This window comes from Carcharodon carcharias, chromosome 28, assembly GCF_017639515.1.
Source record: "Carcharodon carcharias isolate sCarCar2 chromosome 28, sCarCar2.pri, whole genome shotgun sequence".
NCBI lineage: Eukaryota > Metazoa > Chordata > Chondrichthyes > Lamniformes > Lamnidae > Carcharodon > Carcharodon carcharias.
Window position 1 is genome coordinate 25,818,212 of NC_054494.1, and position 15,630 is coordinate 25,833,841.

A 15,630-nucleotide genomic window follows, 5' to 3' on the forward strand; every position below is an offset into this window, starting at 1 on the left:
ATTGCTGTCACACAATGCCTGACATTAGTGAATCAGTACATAATGGCTTTCTTCATCATCATTTCAGCTGATTTTTAGCACAAATTACGAGATTTTTTATTGCACAATCCTTGGTAGTATTTGAACTCAACACCACTGAGCTACCATACTCATGGGTCAGCTCAAAAATACAAATTTGTCTACCTATTTAATGCTCTTTCTTTTCTTTCATTTTTATCCTCAAATGCTCTCACATGTTCACCTTTTCAGTGTTTCTGAAAAGCAAAGTGTTAGTAAAGCTTATCTCTTATTCCCATTATCATCAGAAGTTATCATTTGGGGGAAAAAAATCAAGAGACTCAGCATTATTGGCAGATTGTGGATCCTGCAAACTGGAGAGCAGCCTGTAGTTCAGATATATATATAAATACATAAAGATAAGTATTCTGTCAAGTAACACACCCTTGGAGAAGATGATTGCCATTCAAGCACAATAGGAGTTACTACGCCACAAATAATACACATTGGGCCTAAACTTCCAAGTAGTGGCAATCAGAGTTGGATTGTCACTCTGCTCCTGCTTCCTGACCTTGAAATTTTTTTTGATCCTGGCTTGCCCGATCTTCAGACTCAGGCCAAGAACTGTGGGGGCATGATGGCGGGTGGGTTGGTTAGTCAGGGTTTGAGCAACAGTTACCCAGAAGTAGTTTTAATTCTTCTAACTTTTTCTAGGTAACTATTGATGTAAAACAGTCAGAATCATCTGAAGTTTGCCTCACAATTTTCGGATGGTTCCCAGTGCAGGGCAATTGCCCAGGGAAAGTCTGCACTTCCCAGGCAATTGCTGTACAATCCTTACGTGACAACTTCCAGGGGTGGTGGCGTTCCCCAGCGCCTCTTTGGGATACCCCCCAGATACAATACCCTGGAGCTTGGAAGTTGGGACTCATTATAAATTGAGGACTATACCTGGCTTGGTCCATCTTTAAATCATTACATTTGCCTGCTGCTAAATCTTCCCACTTTTCTCTTCGGCCTGCAAAACATCAAAACATATATTAAAACACAAATCATCATTTCAAAATTTATCTAAAAGGCACTTCATATTAATTCCATTTAGGTATTACAGAACCAACTATTTAACCCATGCTGACAATCATCTCATTTCTTATTCTTGATGTGCACTATCCTCCTAATTTCCTCCAATATTTCTAATTAAGTTGTTTATGGCTCAGAAAGAATATTTGTGCAGGCTGAGGCAATTCATTTCACAAGCTTTACATAAGATTACGAAGGGTATACAACACAAACAGGCCATTTGGCCCACTTCTACTTGTTCAGGGATACACAAATTGACAAGTGTATCATTTCCCAATTCCATTGTCTTTTTTATCAAAACATTACCTCATGCATGAGTCAGACATTCTGTACTTTTCCATTCAAAACATTATTTTTGCCTGTTAATTTTTTAAAAAATCTATGGCACACTCCATTTGCAGCCATTCCTACATAGGATAAGCACTCAATTCCAGTAATTTTAACAAGCATTGGTTAGCACATAATAGTAATAAACAGAAAATAATAGACCTGAACTTCCTCAGAGTGGCAATCAGCGTTGGATTGCCAGTCCACTCCCTGGGAGGGGAGGCGGGGGGAGGGCCCTGGGTGTGGGGTGTGTCTTGTTGACAGTCGGTGTGGGTCTGTGTCATAGTTACCCAGAAGTCAGAAGAGGTTTTAATTCTTCTATCATTTTCTAACTGATTGTAACCCAGTTGGAACCATCTGAAGTTTGCGATTTAAGTGGCATTTTTGGATGGTTCCCAGTGCAGGGCGATTACCCATGGGAAGTTTGCACTTCCGGGCAATTGCCTGCAAACCTTACCCGGGAACTTCTGAAGGGAGCTCCCCAGTGCGTCTTTGGGGTACCCCCTTCCCCCTTCTTCTTAAGCAGTCCCTTGGAATCATGGATTACTTGCTTCCAACTCCAGTTTGATGGGTTCTGAAATGGCCGATAAGTCCCTTGTGCAATCTGCAGGCTCTGGCATGTGTGGGGCATGTGGTGCTTATAGGGTTGAGTTGGTAGGTTGTTTGGATGTTTGTGTGCTCCTTCATAGGTCTCAACTTCGCCTCTACACATTCCTGATGAAATCTCTCGATGTGTTCAGTGCCTTCCTGAATAAGCCTTCTCCATTTCAGTTGGTCACAAGCCAGGGTCTCCCATGAATCAATGGATATGTTTGATCTCTTCAGGGATCTTTCAGGACATCCCTAAAATGTTTCTGCTGTCTTCCTGGCCTGCTGCAACCAGGTTGCGAATTAAGCAATTGCTTCGGGAGATCAAACGTGGGGAAGGAGACCTCCTGCTGGTTGCCACTTACCGCCCCACATCAGCTGATGAATTAGTGCTCCTCCACGCTGAACACACTTGGAGGAAGCACTGAGGATGGCAAGGGTGCAGAGTGTACTCTGGGTGAGGGATTTAATGTCCACCGCCAAGAATGGCTTGGTAGCACCACTACTGACTGAGCCTGAAGGACATAGCTGCTAGACTAGGTCTGCAACAGGTGGTGAGGGAAACAAGAGGGAAAAACATACTTCATATTGTCCTCACCAATCTACCTGTCACAGGTGCATCTGTCCAAGGCAGCATTAGGAGTGACCATTGCACAGTCCTTGAGGAGATGAATCTTCACGTTGAGAATACCCTCCAGTATGTCGTGTGCCATTATCACTTTGCTAAATGGGATATATTTCGAACAGATCTAGCAACTCAAAATTGGGCATTCATGAGGCACTGTGGGCCATTAGCAGCACCAGAATGGTACACAAACACAATCTGGCTCGGTACATCCCTCACTCTACCATTACCATCAAGCAGGGGGATCAATCCTAGCTCAATGAAGAGTGCAAGAGGGCATGCCAGGAGCAACACCAGGGAAACAGGAAAATGAGCTGTCAACTCGGAGAAGTTACAACACGAGTACTTGCATGCCAAACAGCTGAACCAGCAGGCAATAGACAGAGCTAAGTAATCCCACAACCAAAGGATCAGATATAAGCTCTGCAGTCCTGCCACATCCAGTTGTGAATGGTGGTGGACAATTAAACATCTAAATGGAGGAGGAGGTGGCTCCACAAATATCTCCATTCTCAATGGTGGGGGGCCCAGGACATAAGCGCAAAAGACAGGGCTGAAGTGCTTGCAACAATCTTCAGCCAGAAGTGTCAGGTGGATGCTGGGGTCCTCCACCCGAGGATCCCAGCATCACAGATTCCAGTCATCAGCCAATCTGATTCACTCCAAGTATATGAAGAAATGGCTAACGGCATTGAATACTGCAAAGGGCTATGGGCCCAGACAACATTCCAATAACAGTCCTGAAGTCTATTGCTCCAGAACTAGCCATGTCCCTAGCCAAGCTGTTCCAATACAGTTACAACACTGGCATCTACCTGACAATGTGGTAAATTGCCCAGCTATGCCTTGCCCACAAAGGCAGGGCAAATCCATCCTGACTAATTACCACCGCATTGGTCTACTCTTGATCATCAGCAAAGTGATGGAAGAGATCGTCCACTATCTAGTGGCACCTACTCAGAAATAACCTGTTCCCTGTCACTTAGTTTTGGTTCCACCAGGGCCACTCAACTCCTGACCTCATTACAGCCTTGGTCCAAACAAAAGAGACAAAAAAGCCGAAGTCAAGAGGTGAGAAGAGAGTGACTGGCCTTGACATCAAGGCCACGTTTGACCAAGTGTGGCATCATGGAGCCCTAGCAAAACTGAAGTCAATGAGAATCAGGGGGGAAACCTTCCACTGGTGGGAGTCATATCTAGAACAAAGGAAGATGGTTGTGGTTGTTGGAGGTGAAATCATCTCATTCCCAGGACACTATTGCAGGAGTTCCTCAGGATATTGTCCTAGGCCCAATCATCTTCAGCAGCTTCATCCCTCCCTCCATCATAAGATCATAAGTTGGGATGTTCGCTGATGATTGCAACATGTTCAGCACCAGTCACCACTCCTCAGATAGTGAAGCAGTCCATGTCCATATGCAGCAAGACCTGGACAATATTCAGATTTAGGCTGTTAATTGAAAAGTAACATTCAGGTCACACAAGTGCCAAGCAATGACCATCTCCAACAAGAGAGAATCTAATCATCTCCACTTGACTGTCAATGGCAATACCATTGCTGGATCTTCCTCTATCAGATCCTGGAGGTTACCACTGACCAGCAATTGAACTGGATTAGCCACATAAACATTGTGGCTACAAGAGCTGCTTAGGGGCTGGGAATTCTGCAGCAAGTAACTTACCTACCGACTCCCCAAAGCCTGTCCACCATCTACAATGCACAAGCCAGGAGGGTGATGGAATACTCTCCACTTGCTTGGATGCGTGCAGCTCCAACAACACTCAGAAGCTCAATAACGTCCAGGACAAAGCACTCGTTCCACCACTGACGCACAAGACCAGCAGTGTGTACCATCTACAAAATGCATTACAACAACTTACCAAGGCTCCTTCGACAGCACCTTCCAAACTCGTAACCTCTACCAGCAAGAAGGACAAGAGCAGCAAATGCATGGGAACACCACCACCTGAAAGTTCCCTTCCAAGCTACACACTATCCTGACTTACAACTATATCACTGTTCTTTCGTTGTTGCTGGGTCAAAGTACCGGAATCCCCTAACAGCACTGTGGGTGTACCTACACCACATGGACTGCAGTGGTTTAAGAAGGCAGCTCACCACCACCCCATCAAGAGCAATTAGGGATGGGAAATAAATGCTGGCATAGCCAGTGACACCCATATTCTGTGAATGAATAAAAAAAAATCCCAAAGCTGTCATTCTGGCTCAGAGGTCAGAAACTTTCAAAAGCTTCATGAATCCATAAAGCATGTAAGCACAATGTCAGGTCAGTAGGCGGATGAAGCCACTCAGGCCAAGAAGGCCTTAACACCTATCCATGATTGGTGAAATTACGTTTTATCGCAAAACCACTTTTTGTGCCTGCGACACACACTCCCAGTCCACAGAAGCTGATGCTGCAAGATGGTTTCTACATCAGCCAGTTCGAATATGAATTGGCTGTGAGTGTAACTTAGGATATCCTTTATTCCTTTAAAGCCACAGTACATGAACATTTGCATAACTTCACAATAGCTGGAGAAGAAACATACACCGGAAAATGCAAAACTGCTGAGTTGATAAGCCCACTGGTGGCTAAAAAATCAAGGGTCACTGAAGAGACATATCAGGATGCACCATGGGATTACCCAGGCTTGGCCAAGTTGTAGATTTAAGTTTTAAAAGTGCCTGCAGTTTAAAAAAAAACTAGAACAAATATGACCTCTTGGCCAGCCCCGGAAGCTAACGACTAGCCTATGGTCAGCCAATGGTAAAGCTAAAGGAATGTGACCTTTGGGCCAGGATAAAATAAGTTGATGAATGGTCTATGAGTTATACTGTAATAAACTGATAGCTTGATCTCAGGGTCGGGATATGCAGAATGCTAGACACTGCAGTGAATAGATAAGTAAGGAACATGTTTTGGAATAGCATTTGTGCTATCAGGTTGTTCCGTGATCGTTTTACAAATTCCTCCAGAACTGCGGAGGTGATGAACAGGTCATTCCTTGTTTATGTTGTAAACTCATTTGTAATTAAGGGTGTAACAATTATACATACAAGATAAGAACACTGAGTTAATGATGAGCTACCCAAAGACGGTATAAATATGACAGAAACTGTAACTTTGAATTGTCTTTTAGAACACTCTGAAAGAGCATTTCCATTGTGTGCTAACTTGTACTAAATAAAGCTCTGCTGCTGAATCTATCTACAGTTGGTTCTATATCCAGTGTCTTTTAGATACTCCACAACAATTGGCGAGCAGGGTCTCCACCAGCAACTGAGGAACCGATCAATTAGAAGCACCAGGCGGGTGAGTACTTTTACTTTACCATTCATACTTAGGGTGTAAGTCCAGCGATTGTATGGCACAGTTCTCAGAGACCCAAACCTGAGAATTGGCTGGAGGTGAGGAAGCAGGAGCAGTGCAGTCAGCAGGTCAGTACCGTCTATAGGCTACAGGCAAGGTGAGCTGCACCAGGAGACAGGCAGGTCGGGACTGGCGGAGCGCTGGTTAGAGGCGAGGTACCATTAGCTGCGAGCTGTCATCTCTTGGTAACAAGCCAAGTAGACCTGCATCAAGAGGCAGTCAGGTCAGAACCAACGAAGCGCAGGCCAGAGGCGAGGTACTGTATAACATGTCTAGACTAGATGAGAATCAGTGTGGACTGGAAGGGTTGATAACTAGATTTTTAACAGATAGGAATGAGAAACTAATACAGGAAATGAGAAAGAAAGAATGGGATCCAGAGGACCACACCCACACCCCCTGGCTAAACAGGAGGGGTGGTGGGATGCTCAGGATATGGATTAGAGAGAGAAAAGTATGATTATCGTTATCGGTCGCTACTTAGTAAACGCGTAAAAAATCAGATTAAGGAAAAGCAAAATAAAATAAGTGCGCTAGGTGCCAGGACCAAGACTTACATCCCCAGACAATAATGATGAAACTGACTGCGGAGTACTGGGAAAAGGGACTGCCAAATATGACAGCCAGGACAATGATTGGGACTGGAAACAGCCACCGGAATATAATGCCGTGGCTCCCTCAGCTCCGCCTGAGACAGAGACGAAAGGGCCAGTGGCCATGGTCCCCAATGTACATGAACAATGGTGAGACGGTCAGGGGAACACCCGAACAACAGTAAGTCTTCGTCCTGGTGCCTATCGCACTTATTTTATTTCGCTTTTTCCTCAATCTGATTGTATGATATAGTTCACAGGGACCCAAACCTGAGATTGTTCCACTAATACTGTAGCGAGAATTTCCGCTGAAGAAATTATATCCTGATGGGGAATACCCCTGCAGATAGACTCAGATCAGGGAACACATTTTACAGGCAAGATAATTAAACTGGCATGTACCCTGTTGGGAGTTAAGTAAAGGTCCAATATACCGCAGAGCTCTGGTATGGTGGAAAGAATGAATAGGACCCTCAAAACGTCACTCTCCAAGGCCATTGTTGAAATGAACAGGGGCTGCACCAATCTGCTGCCCAGTATCCTGATGAGACAGCAGGTGACTCCTAACTGGGTGACCAGACTAACCCCATTCGAACTAATGACGTGACAAACCATGAAGCTTCCTGAGAGCACTTGTTCACGCAGTGAGGACATAAAGCCAGCTAAGGAAAAAGGTTAAACAATTCATCAAAGAGTTGTGTAAGCAATTGCGTGACCTGAGACAGGAAGTTAGGGCCCAGCAGATTATCAGGGATATGGAAATGATCAGGGCCTTGTCTGCAAAACCAAGTTTAGCACCCTGTTGGCAAGGACCTTATGAGGTCCTGAGGACCAGTGATATGTCTGCATGCGTGAACATGAAAGGAAAAAGTAGGTGGAAACACTGGTCGCAGATTAATATATATGAAACCATTGCCCATTGTCGTAAAAACCCATCTGCTTCACTTATGTCCTTTAGAGAAGGAAATCTGCCATGCATAGCTGGTCTGGCCTACATGTGGCTCCAGACCCACAGCAATATGGTTGACAATTAAATGCCCTCTGGACGATGGCAGTTCAGGATGAGCAATAAATGCTGGCCTAGCCCGCAAAGCTCACATCCCATGGACAAATAAATAAAACACTTGGGAGTGGAACAACAGTGCCACGAGAAGTATCCTGGAATCTCCTGAGTAAAGGGGACAAAGAAAAAGGTACATGTCTGACCGTCCCCAACAATGCATCAAGTGTAGGGGATAAATGTTTTGATATTGTATGTGTACCAACTGTAATAATTGATAGCACCACCTCAGATCCCCCAAGCTGGGCAATGTGTCCTGAGAATGGTACGAGGTGTTTTAGAGGGAGCATGGCAGGTGGAGGGTGTGCCCAAGGAATCCTCCCACAACTACCACATGACCCCAGTAATTTCAACCCCTGGGACCATGACTACAACCACCAGGGAGTCCTTACAGTTCCTCTAAATACACCTTGGACCCCAGAATAGACTCTGGTGAAAATTATGCACCCTGAGAGATCAGATACAAGTGTACCCAACAGCCAAACACTGCGTCAGCAAACACTTGTGACTAGTAGGAATGGTTCCCCCCAAACCTAATTTGCAGGAAGAGGAATCCAAACCCCTCTATGAGGTAGAAAATACTGAGATCATTAGAGATGGCAATTGGCTAAAGTATTACCCCATATCCAAATATGCAAGCCAGAGGTGAGCCCCCTTTGTGGGAACCTCACTGGTTGGGTGTAGGGAGAAAGGGAATAATGTTGTCTGCCCACATCCCATAGAGATGGGGACGAGAGCTACATATGGTTCTAACACCACCATAAACTGTACCCTTGAAATTTCTAGCACCTGACACAAACCAACATAGGTAGCATACCGTGGAGAAGAGGAATACTGCATGACCACCACCAAGCCTCAATACCAGTATAGTAAAATCCACTGCCAGTGATCAACTCAAGTTTCTACTTCCATCTCCGGGCCTCAACAACAATCGGACATTCGGCTATCTGGCGTAGGGAGTGAGTGAACATAACCAATGATTTAATGAAGGATTTACTGAGATACTTGCTTTCTGAGGGGAAGCTGCCAGAACATCTTTTGGAATTGCGGAGGGGGACCCGGGGCAGCAATGAAGCAATATCGATGAATTCAATAGAAAGCAACTGGAAAAGGAATTGAAAACTAAACTGAAGGACGTATAACGATGGTGGGCGATTTGAGACTGGAGTACTAGGGTGGATATTCATCCTTGGATCAGAATTACCTCTCATATACTAATGGTGGTACAACTACTAATTGCTATAAGACTAAGGATCAAATGTAGTACTCGGTGGTGGTGATGCTGGAACCAAGCCATTGCTAAAATAGTGACCAAAGCACTGTGCAAGCCTGGGAAGAAACAGAGTATAGTTGATGTCATTTAGAAAACATGACCATGTGAATCTAGCCACCTGTCTGGCCAGCAGTGATGGGGCGAAGAGCACAGGATAGTTTAGTGTTAGTTGGCCATCTTTGGGGTTAGAAAACAAGGGCCAAAATGGGGGACTGAAGGGGCATATCAGGATGCATCATGAGATTACACAGGCTTGGCCAAGTTGTAGATATAAGTTTTAAAGTGTTTACAGTTTTAAAAAAATTAGAATGAATATGACCTTTTCAACAGCCCTGGAAACTAATGACTAGCCCATGGTCAGTCCATGGTAAAGCTAAAGGAATGTGACCATTGGGTCAGGATAAAATAAGTTGATGAATAGTCTATGAGTTATACTGTAATAAACTAATAGCTTGACCTCAGGGTCAAGATATGCAGAATGCTAGACACTGCAGTGAAAAGTCAGGATAGAAAAGTAAAATACATGTTTTGCAATATCATTTGTGCTAACAGTCAGGTTGTTCCATGATTGTTTTACAAATTCCCAGAGATAATGAACAGGTCATTCCGTGTTTACTTATTAAACTCAGTTGTAATTAAGGATGTAACAATTAGACATACAAGATAAGAACATTGTGGGTTAATGATGAGTTACCCAAAAGACGGTATAAATATCTAACAGAAACTGTAACTTTGAATTGCTTTTTAGAGCAATCTGAAAGAGCATCTCCCATGTGTGCACACTTGTACTAAATAAAGATTTGCTGCTGAATCTACCTACAGTTGATTCTGTGTCGAGTGTCTTTTAGATACTCCACACCAATCTCTCTCAAAACTCAGACATGGTTCAAGCTCCTGATGGCGATCTAGCAAGACATGCTGAAAATGTTTGTGATGGATGCATATTGAAGGCAGGTTTGGGCTCAGCTGCTCCACACCCCAATGCTGAATAGCCTGACAAAACCCATCGTCTTGCTTTAAAGTGAATAATGGCAATTTCTGTGAAACAACATAGGAATATCAACATCAAGAAATAGAATCACTGTCATGCGACCCAGATAGGTAACAGTGAAACCATTAATAATATTTGTTGTAAGAAGGGAAAAAGTAATGGCAAAACTTGAATCATTAATTGTCTTAAAAATATATAGTGTGGCTTCCCCAAAGGCTCAACATGTTTTTCCAATGAGTTGCTGAACCACACACAGCAGAAATCTTCCAAGTTTGATTCCTTGTCTGTTATGTTACAGATCTTAGCCAACATGTCTGGATTCAGCAACCTATGTTAGAGATTGGCAGCCTATCCACCACCTTAAACATTCATTCCCTCCACCACTGGCGCACAGTGGCAGCAGTGTGTACCATCTGCAAGAGGCATTGCAACATCTCACCAAAGTTCCTTCAACAGCACCCTCCAAACTAGGACCTCTACCACCTAGAAGATCAAGGGCAGCATGTGCATGGGAACATTATGGGAACTTACAAGATCCTCTCCAAGTCATGCATGATCCTGACTTGGAACCAGATTGTTATTCCTTCATTCTGGCTTGGTCAAAAACTTGGAACTCCCTCCCTAACAGCTCTGTGAGTGTATCAACACCACATTGACTGCTGCAGTTCAAGAAGGCAGCTCACCATCATCTTCTTAAAGGAAAGCTATTAGGGATGAACAATAAATGCTAGCCTCGCCAGCAATGCTCATATCCCATGAACAAATATATATAAAAATAACCAAACCTTGTAATGATCCCTATCCAGCAACACCTGTTGGAAGCTAGAAATGTACATGAATGAGAAGGCAAGTGATAACAGGCATGTCGCCAGCCAATGATATCCCTGTCGTTAAATAGTCTGTCAAAACACAATGTCTGACTTACACACAGAAAAAAGACTTTAAGGGAGGGAGCAGAAGAAAACAATTGTTTAATTGTATAGCTGGCATGAAAGGAGGAAAAAGGAAAGGCTAGCAAGAAAAATAGACAACAGAGAGTAATGCTTAGATGTTGGCTATTATGACAAAAGGGATTTCAATTCCGATGACAGGTTCAAAAAAATGTTAAATTGGATGGTGTCCAAAAAATTGTTACAATATTAATTAATGTAATTGTATCAACATATCTTCCACAACCACACTGCAATCTAAATGTGCAGTGGCCTCAAATATATATATATATATATATATATAAATATATATGCACATCTGAAGGTAAAGTGATTTTATGAAATATGTGTGAATGACTTTCATGAGTATATAAAACACAGAACTGAGGATTACTGATTAATGAATAAATAAAACAAATTGTGTACAATCAAATACAGAATCTGCATCCTTATTTTGGTGATACAATGGCTTGATTCTGTCCATTTTTCATGTAAACTATAATAGAGGCCTTAATAATTGAGTCACAATACCAAAATCTCATTCATAAACAATTCAAAAGCACCATACATTTAATTGTTCATCGAAAAATATATCTCAAAGTGTTCAAAGAAAAGTCAACATAAAGTAACAATTCACAACCACATCACCATAAAGAAGTGCCAAACAGCTCCACACAGAGAGGAAAACCTAATTAGAAGAGGAAAAATGTTGTCAGAATTGCAGCACAACCTGTACCACTCTCATTCAGTTTTCTCAACAGCAGTATTAGGGAGCCTGGGAACTTTATCCTCTTAATGATTGATGCACAGCACTATTGATTCATACAAAGCAAGAAAAGATCTCAGGAGTTTTGGATAAGTTTGCTTTGTGCCAACACCAATTCAGAGCACAGCGTTTATATTGAAAAAATGCTTAAGCAGCAATAACATTAGAATACAACTTCCCACACAGATTTGTTAACTTGTGAAAGAATCTACCACCTTGGTGCAACAAACACCCACAAGTGGCTCTTTGAGAGGACTTAAGACTGCTGTTGAACAGGAGCTTAAGTAAATCAAGCAAAGGGCTAAATGACAGATGGCACAGGAAACTGGCTGAGAAACAGAAACTGGAAAGCTAACTGTTGGGAAAGATTTGGCCTGCCACATTCAACAATCAGGGTTGTCAGCCCTTCAGGATTGACTTGGAAGTCTCTGGGAACTAGAGATGAATTTCCTGGGCACTGCTACAAGCAACCAAGGACAAGTAGAGTTTAATTTTCTTTGAACACTCTTGTTCAATGTTCCTTGAGCAAGAGAACTGGAAATAGGAAACAAGGGTTGTCTGACAGTCAGAAGTGTGGTGAAACATTCAAGGAGAGGTCCAACCAAAGTTCGCAACCCCCATCCAATAACTTTACAATTTCTTAAAACTTTCCACCCAATCTATGGCACAGCAGATGATGGGCATTGCCTGGGAATGGAGGGGGCACTGCATTCCTGAATGGAATGGCTGCTACAGGTGAAGCAAAACTCTGCTGGAAATGCTGCTGAGTGGCACTAAGGGACAGGCTTTGCCTCATTACAGACCTTTCCTGCGGATTAATAAACCAGTGCTTCTCGCCTCTGGCTGACAGATGCTGGAAGAGGAGAGCTGCTGTGGCGGTGACGGGGCAACGTCCAGCCTCAGTCTTTTCCTCATGGGCTCGCAGTCAGACACTGCACTCATTATTGTGTTTTAGGAGAGGGAGAGGGGGAGGAGGAGGAGGAGGAGGAGGAGGAGGAGGGGCGAGGGAGGAATAGGGGAACTTTTTTGTTTTGAAAAAAAAAAGTAAAATAATGATGACAGTTGAATCACCGTCTTTCAAAAAGAAAGTAAAAGCCACAGGGGTGGAGGGTTAATGCTTTGCTGCGTCTGGGAGGAGCCACAGGCCAAAACCGCTCCAATTCATCTAACCTGAGACTAAGATGGCGGCCGCGGAGGGGCAAATCTCGCGATCGCCGCGCGCGTGAGCCACGGAATTTTCCAGAACCGCCTCCCCCCCCCCCCCCCCCCCCCCTCGGCACACGGCGCGTCAGGGTGAGGGTAGCGAGAGGGGTGGGGGAGGTGGGGGGTCGCGCCGCTCGATGGCATTATGGTCCCTACCCACCATCCTCCGTCAACAAATATATTTAACCTGTCGCGTTGGGCGCCTCGCCGGCATTATGGCTTTGATCGCCTGTCTCCGATCGCCCTCTCCCTCTCCCTATCGCCAGTCGCCTAGCGACTGTAGTTTCCGCCGGCAGGGCGGAGCCGAAGGGGAATGGAGGAAAATGGAATTAAAAACAACAAAAAAAAAACTGAGGAGTGCTGGAAAATGGAAGGCGGGACTACAAATCCCGGCATGCCCCGCCGCCAGGCGTCGTCGTCGACGTCATCATGACGGCCAGCTAAATGGACCAATCGATTGCAGGGCGGTGATGGCGTCACCGAGAGGGCGAGAGCTGCCCAGGCTGGAGGGTATTCCAGGAAGTGATTTGTCTCAGACCGTGTGGTTGACTTCATCGTCTATCAGACCCGTCTCGTTTAACAATTTTGCTCATTTTGATTTAACTGGTGGTCCAGTCGTTAAATAGTTAAGTTAAATAATGCCCCTTGACATTCAATGGCATTACCATCACTGAATTCCACACTATCAACATCCTGGGGGGGTTACCATTGACCAGAAATTGAACTGGACCAGCCATATAAATACTGTGGCTACAAGAGCAGGTCAGAGGCTGGGAATTTTGCAGAGTAACTCACCTCCTGATTCCCTACAGCCTGTCCGCCATCTACAAGGCACAAGTTATTGAATACTCTCTCCTCACATCCCTGGATAAGTGCAGCTCTAACAACACTCAAGAGGCTGAGCACCATCCAGGACAAAGCAGCCTGCTTAATTGGTAGCCCATGCACCACCTTAACCATTCAGTCCCAACACCGCTGACGCACAGTGACAGCAGCGTGTACCATCTGCAAGATGCATTGCAGGAATTCACCAAGGCTCCTTTGACACCACCTTCCAAACCCACAACCTCTGCTGCCTAAGAAGGACAAGGGCAGCAGATACATGGGAACACCACCACCTGCAAGTTCCCCTCCACACCACACACCATTCTGACTTGTTTCATTGTTCTTTCACTGTCACTGGGTCAAAATCCTGGAACTCCTTTCCTAACAGCACTGTAGTGGTTCAAGAAGGCAGCTCACTATCACCTTCTCAAGGGTAATTAGGGATGGGTAATAAATGCAGGCATAGCCAATGACGCCCACATCCCGTGAACAAAAAAAAAATCAGAAACATTAGAGAGAGAAGATTCACTCGACTGAATCCTGGGATAAAGGGGTTAATTTATGAGGAAAGGTTGGACAAGCTATGCCTGTATTGGAGTTTAGAAGAATGAGAGATGATCTTATTGAAACAAATCAGTTTCTGTGGGGACTTGTTGGGTGGGTACCAGGAGGATGTTTTCACTTATGGGAGAGACTAGAATTAGGGGACACAGTTTTAAAAAAGGGATCTCCCATTTAAGATGGAGATGAGAATTTTTTTCTTTCAAGTGGGTCATTAATCAGTGGAATTCTCTCCCTTAGAGGACAATGGTGGCTGGGTCATTGAATTTTTTAAGGGTGAGTTAGATGGATTCTTGACTCGCAAAGGTGTCAAAGGGTATAGGGGGTAGACAGGAAAGCAGAGGCCACAGTCAGATCAGCCATGTTCTTATCAAATTGTGGAGCAGGCTCAAGGGACAAATGGCATATTCCTGCTTCTAATTCATAGGTTTGTATGTATGTTTGTACAACAAGGGCCAAATGTTTTTAGGTTTTTGCAGTCAGTATCATTACTCCCCTGAATGTATTTCACTGCTATCATTCCCTGGTTGCTGCCAACCTCAATTATTGATTTATCACATGCTTTGTGGAGTTGACATTTAGAAAAAAGGAGCAATGAAGATTATCTGCATAATTATGTGGTATATTTTCTGTATTTTTCCCAGAAGTCTTAATATAGCATCCATCTATTAAGTGATATGCTGGATGAATAAATGGACCTGTTTCAAAATCTGGATATTTAGAAACCTTTGCTAAATCAAATTTTATTCATCTAGTCTCAGTAATGATAACCATGAAACTATAATTGATTGTCATAAAAATCCATCTGGTTCATTAATGCCCATTAGGGAAGGAAATCTGCCATCCTTACCTGGTCTGGCCTACATGGGACCCCAGACCCACAACAATGTGGTTGACTCTTAACATCTCTCAAAGGGCAATTAGGGATGGACAACGCCCACATTCCATGACTGAATAAAAAGACATGATTCAATAAATCTTGAAGGTATATAATCAGGAAATTTCAGCAAAAGAGATTCTCAAATTCCAATGTAGGGAATTGATTGTAATATTTGGTTTGAGAACATGTTTTTTGGTGAGATGTTTATGAAAAAAAATTAATTATCCAATATGGGACTCAAAATTATGGTGCTGGGACTGAGTGTCCCATTACAAATCAATAGAATAACCCAGGCTGTGTAGAAGCTCCCTGCACAAAGCCTTTGCCTAAGCTGGGCTTTAGCCTCCATTTCAATGTCTATCTAGGTCAACAATTGGGATCAACAGCAAGAATTTAAAATCAGTGGCGCGCCCTGGATGTGTAGATTAAGCCTGTTGTCATATTACTCTGAGTATTTTAAACAAAATCCAAATTCCTGCCGCTGACCAGAGGCGACTGGAGTAGTTGTGCATGTACCAGTGGCTGCAGTGCTGGCCAACTGTGCATGTGCAACTGTCC

The 15,630-nt window shown here is 43.8% G+C and overlaps 1 protein-coding gene across 8 annotated transcripts in view; it reads right to left on the minus strand.

Annotated features, from left to right (window-relative positions):
- The window catches only part of parga (poly (ADP-ribose) glycohydrolase a), a 184,984-nt gene extending 171,761 nt beyond the window's left edge, over positions 1-13,223 (minus strand). Inside the window, exons 1-3 of one of the 8 annotated variants that reach the window (XM_041176254.1) lie at positions 12,994-13,148; positions 11,486-11,525; positions 949-1,015 (exon numbers count right to left, since the gene is read on the minus strand). In XM_041176254.1, coding sequence (XP_041032188.1) covers positions 949-1,015; positions 11,486-11,525; positions 12,994-13,020 — 134 coding nt within the window. In that variant the 5' untranslated portion in view covers positions 13,021-13,148. Of the gene's footprint in view, positions 1-948; positions 1,016-1,566; positions 1,649-11,485; positions 11,526-12,406; positions 12,567-12,962 lie in introns of those variants that run through there. The other 7 variants (XM_041176255.1, XM_041176258.1, XM_041176259.1 and 4 more) reach the window with 7 other exon arrangements.
- Positions 13,224-15,630: the final 2,407 nt, after the last annotated feature.